The sequence below is a fragment of the Arachis ipaensis genome, chromosome B7 (genome assembly GCF_059453495.1).
Source record: "Arachis ipaensis isolate K30076 ecotype BB chromosome B7, ASM5945349v1, whole genome shotgun sequence".
NCBI classification, from domain to species: domain Eukaryota; kingdom Viridiplantae; phylum Streptophyta; class Magnoliopsida; order Fabales; family Fabaceae; genus Arachis; species Arachis ipaensis.
The window spans coordinates 103,793,215-103,798,592 of record NC_142442.1 but is presented as its reverse complement, the minus strand read 5'-3'; the positions used below and the strand labels follow the sequence as shown (position 1 = coordinate 103,798,592).

At 40.9% G+C, this 5,378-nt stretch overlaps 1 protein-coding gene across 1 annotated transcript; it reads left to right on the top strand.

Moving 5' to 3' along the window:
* The first annotated feature begins 1,816 nt into the window (after window positions 1-1,816).
* LOC110265102 (uncharacterized) lies at window positions 1,817-4,991 on the top strand. The gene is made up of 3 exons (XM_088492625.1): window positions 1,817-2,123; window positions 2,235-2,361; window positions 4,862-4,991. Exons 1-3 carry the CDS (start codon window positions 1,817-1,819, stop codon window positions 4,989-4,991), a joined length of 564 nt encoding a protein of 187 aa, XP_088348751.1.
* The last annotated feature ends 387 nt before the right edge of the window (window positions 4,992-5,378 follow it).

Below are 5,378 nucleotides of genomic sequence, written 5' to 3'. Positions count from 1 at the left end.
GAAATGAGTTATGTTATTCTCCCCTAAAGACTTGGGACTCTGCCAAGGAAATTTTGTTATAAAATCCCATTGTTGAATGGATGATTTTGAATGTTTCAAAATAAATCTTTAACTTGCCCTGGTTATGGAAGTTTGGAAAGAGGATGCCGAGAGTGGCATTGTTTTCAAAGGGGAATTTACCTTGAGAAAAAGTGGCTTATGAGCCTGAGATGATTTGAGAAATGAGATCTTTAAAGCCAAGGCTGAAAGAGTTGAAACTCGATTTCAAAGTGAAATGAATTGAGAAAATGATTCATGGCTTAAATGCCGACTTTATGAATTTAATGATGTTGAATGGTGGAAATGCTGTTTTGTTGTGAGCCAGAATGGCTGTGTATGATTTATGAATGTTGGCTGGTTCTAGATTGAACCGTGAGCCGGAATGGCTGTGTATGATTATCAATATTGGCTGGTTCTGGATTGAACCGTGAGCCGGATGGCTGAGATGGATGTTGATCCATGGCTGAGAATGAATGCATATATGCTGAGATATTGATAATTGTGATTTTTGCACTTCCACTATCTGAGATACGAGTTTCCCTGGGTAGTAGCAGTGGCTAGCCACCACGTGCTCCAGGTTGAGACTTGATACTCTGTTGACCCTATGTCGTAATTGTGGCCGGGCACTGTGAAAGCCCCGGATGAGCTCGCCCCTGTGAATATTCACCAGTGAGGGTGATGTATATGGATCATGATTATGATCTGTAAGGCCCAGAACTTTTGAAAAGTCTTATTATGACCAAGTCTCAGATCATATGGTTATTTATAGCCTTAATTTCAGAAATTATTTTATTAAAAATAATTAAGGCAAGTTTTGACTTATTGGATTTGAGATAAGTTATGATTATTATCCAATTTTATAATTATTGGATTATTTTCTATATTTAAAGTATAAAGTTGATAGTTATGAAATAATAAGGATTTTATATGGTTTGGATTGAATAAGTAATATTTTAAGTATTAATACTGCTATTTTGGAAAATGAAGAAATTAAGTATATTATTTCTAATTATTTGATTTGGACATTTTATTGAAAATAATTTGTGAAAGTGATGAACAAATAGTATTTTCTATATATAATTAGTGTTGAATTTAATTGAGTTTCAATTACTATATTACCCCTACTTTTATTTGAAATTACAAAAGTAACCCTAACCCTAATTTTGATACACCCATTCCCTGAAACCAACCTCCTTCACGCTGCGCAGCCTCCAGGCTTTCCTTCATCCTCCTTCTGCGCAGCCCTATGCGAAACACACACACACACACACACACTGTTCTTTGAGAAACCAACGAAGAGAAAGAAAGGAAAGGCAGAAATCGGGAGAACAGAAGAGAGAAGGGAGGAAAGGGGCTGTCTGCCGGCGCCACTGGGTTCTGCCGCCACCGCCGAGAGCTACAGGTGGGGAGCCGTTCTGCCGCCGCGCCTTGCCCAATTGAGGCCGCCGCTGCTGTTCGCGAGGTCGCCTCCGTCACAGATCGGAACTGAGGCGAGAGAGGAAGAGTCTGACGGGAGGGCATGCGCGTGAGAAGGGAGGAAGGCTTCGCGAAGAGCGTCGCGCCGCCGCCGCTACCCGTGCCTTCGCCATCGCCATTCCGTCTCAACTTGGCGTCGCCGTCGTGCCCTGGCGCCAGTAATGGAGGACGCCACCGTCGTCTGAGAAGAACCCGACGCGAGAGAGAGGGGGAAGCCACCCGCGACGCCGCCGGAGCTTCCATTGCCGTCAGAAGCTGCCGCCGTCCAGCCAGCTGCTGCGGTGGTCGTCGCATGTTGTGAATGGCTGCCGGAGAAGTGGTTGTGGCTGCCGGAGCCACACCGGAGCTTCTGGCCATTTCTGCCACTTTAGACCCCGCTGCCGTCGCCGGAAAACGCCTCTGCCGCCGTCGAGATCCAATGCCGGTAAGGGTTTTATTTGGGATTTCTGTCCTTTTTGAATTCCGAGGTTACTATGGTCACTGCCTGTTGGTTTCAGTCATCGTGATTGGAATTTGTCGCCACTGCCGCTTGGGGTGGCTGCCGGGCTGCCGCCGAGCCGGTTCGAAGACCGCCGCTGTGTCGGTTCAGCCATTCCTCCTTCGGTTCGGTAAGCGTTTTTGATTTGAAAGTCCTTTAGTTACTGTTCTGTTATCATACGCTGAGGTTGTGGCATTAATCGCTATACGATTGGGTTTCGGTTGTTGTATGTTGCGATTAAAGTTGTTGAGACTGTTGCGAAAGTGGCTTGGAACCGAGGTTTTGGCTGCCGGGATTTCGATTGCTGATCTCGGGCTGAGGCGGAAAGGATTCTGTGACGCGTTTAGATTATGGATTTGTGTTTTGAGGTAGCGGCGCTTTCCAAAAACTATGTTTTATGTATTGGAATTATTACATATGGATACTGATATGTGACAATTGGTATTTGGTGATTGTATCTGCCTTGTGTGTTATTTGATTGTCTCGAATGGTTAAGGATGCTTATTTGGCTGAATTGTTGTGCGGCTTGTGAAATATAATGTTTTGATGTTAATTGTTTAAAGATTTGAAATCTGAGTTTGATCCGTTGAGAATTGAGTTGAATTGAGTTAATTATCTTGATAATGTGAAAAGCCGAACGCACTTTTGAAATTAGCCTGGTTTACTTTAATTGACTTGGTTTTGGACAAATGATTTGTTATTGAGCTGTTTCTTTAAAGCTTTAGAAATGAGTTAAATCGGTTGATATTGAGTTGATTTCTGAAATGGTTTCCTTGAGATATGCCACTGAGGCGACTGTTGGATTTAGCTTGCTTTTGAATTGATTTCTGGTTTTGGGCTGTTGAAAAGGATTGTGAAACGGTTTAGTTGGGACCCGAACCGGGTGGCAAAGTCCAAGTTTTAGGGGAGGTGCTGCCAAAATTTCTATAAAATCCGAGTCTTTATTGAAATGTTGTTCGGAGAATGATGAGTTAAAGACTTCTACTATTTTATTTGAATTATCAAGAAAGGGATGATTCATACTTTTGAAATGAATTATTAAAGAAGGAATTGTGATTTAGTCTTGCTTCTTAAGAAAGGCATTGTATCTCTTTCAGGAGAAAGTTATTTAGATGAAACTTGTGTTTTAAAGCTAATTGAATGTGAAACGGGTTTATGCCTTTGAATTTGCCTTGGGGGTTTCAATTAAAGAGTTTTAATGATTTTGAAAAGACCTGACTGTCTATTGACAAGTTTCATTTTTAAATGTTTTGAGAAATGTTTTAAGTACTCTTTGAATTCTGAACTTTTGCAAGACTAAAACAATTTCGAATAGTTGAAATACTTTAGAATTTATCATGGGGGTTGAAGCTGGTTTTGCCTAGGTAAAGGAAACGGCTTTGAAAGAAGTAAATGATAACGTGACTCGGTTTGGCTTAGATCCTATTTTATTACTCAAGTCGAAAAGCCAATGTTTTAATGATTTTAAATGAATTTGGCGAAATGAGTTATGTTATTCTCCCCTAAAGACTTGGGACTCTGCTGAGAAACTTTTGTTATAAAATCCCATTGTTGGATGGGTGATTTTGAATATCTCAAAGAGGCTTTTAACTTGCCATGATTATGGAAGTTTTGGAAAGAGGATGCCGAGAGTGGCATTGTTTTGAAAGGAGAATTTACCTTGAGTAAAAGTAGCTTATGAGCCTGAGATGATTTGAGAAATGAGATCTTCAAAGCCAAGGCTGAAAAGAGTTGAAACTTGATTTCAAAGTGAAATGAGTTGAGAAAATGATTTATGGCTTAAATGCCGATTTCATGAATTTGATGATTTTGAATGTGGAAGTGCTGTTTTGTTGAGAGCCGGAATGGCTGTGTATGTTTATACATATTGATTGATTCTGGATTGAACCGTGAGCCGGAATGGCTGTGTATGATATGAATATTGGCTGGTTCTGGAATAAACCGTGAGCTGGATGGCTGAGATGGATGTTGATCCATGGATGAGATTGATTGCATGTTTATGCTGAATCATTGATAAATGTGAATGTTGCACTTCCACTATCTGAGATTACGAGTTTCCCTGGGTAGTAGCAGTGGCTAGCCACCACGTGCTCCAGGTTGAGACTTGATACTCTGTTGACCCTATGTCGTAAGTGTGGCCGGGCACTGTGAAAGCCTCGGATGAGCTCGCCCCCGTAAATATTCACCAATGAGGGTGATGGATATGGATCATGATTATGATCAAGTTTATGATGAGTATAACTCGAGTTGGGGATGCGCGACAGAGGGACAGTCCAATGGTTAGCTACCAGGACTTGTCGGGTTGGCTCTATAACCGACAGATGATATCATCAGCCACTAGGGACAGGCATTCATCATATGCATCTATGTGACATTGCTTGGGTGTGCATATTGTACTTGGCTTGCCTTTGTGATTAATTGCTAATTGTCCTACTTGCAATAACTGTTTGTTTGTGCCTGCATCTTCCTATTTGTGTTTGCATCTGGGACTCTGTTGGATTGTGGGGATTGGTTGTTGGTTGGATTGTTTGGGCCTAGGGCCGTGGTTGGAAAGAGATGAACTGATGGTTGATTTCGGTTTTGTGTTTCTGGTTTGGAAAAAAATTATGAAAGGTTATTTTGGTTCCGCATAGATAAACCGTTTTGAAAGGCTTTTGAGTTTTTGAGAATTGAACGGTTCTTCTTTCCGAAAAGATTTACGACTTTACTTTTATTGGAAACTGTTGTTTTTGAAAAGAGGCATAAGACGGTTATTAATCACTGATGCGGTTATCTTCACGTATCCTATTACAGTAATTCCCAAAAACCCTCTACTAAGAACCCTTTCGAGGATGATGTTCTCACCCTCCTACATTTTTCCCCTTTCAGGATATGCGCGCAGAAGTCACGAAGAGTTTATTTAGTTATTGATATGTTCTGTATTGATGTAGATTATTTATTGTACCCTCGCCTTTATCTTGATATATTCTGTGAGAGGGATAGGGATTGTATTGGTTAATGCTTGTAAATATATTTATATATATATATATATATATGTATGTATATATGGATGTACTCTTTATGAGTTTTGTAAGTTGTATGGTATCTATGGATGTATGTTATCGGATGAAAGTATTTTTGGGAGCGATATTGCGGTTTAAAGTTTTAAACAGGCTCATATTTTAGTATTAAATAGTATAAAAGTCGTCGTAATGTCCGAGCTATCAGAGTTGCGCAGCCGGAAGCGTGAGCTTTGGTAGTTAGGGTGTTACATGATCACGATTATGTTGAGTATAACTCGAGTTGGGGATGCGCGACAGAGGGACAGTCCAATGGTTAGCTACCAGGACTTGTCGGGTTGGCTCTATAACCGACAGATGATATCATCAGCCACTAGGGACAGGCA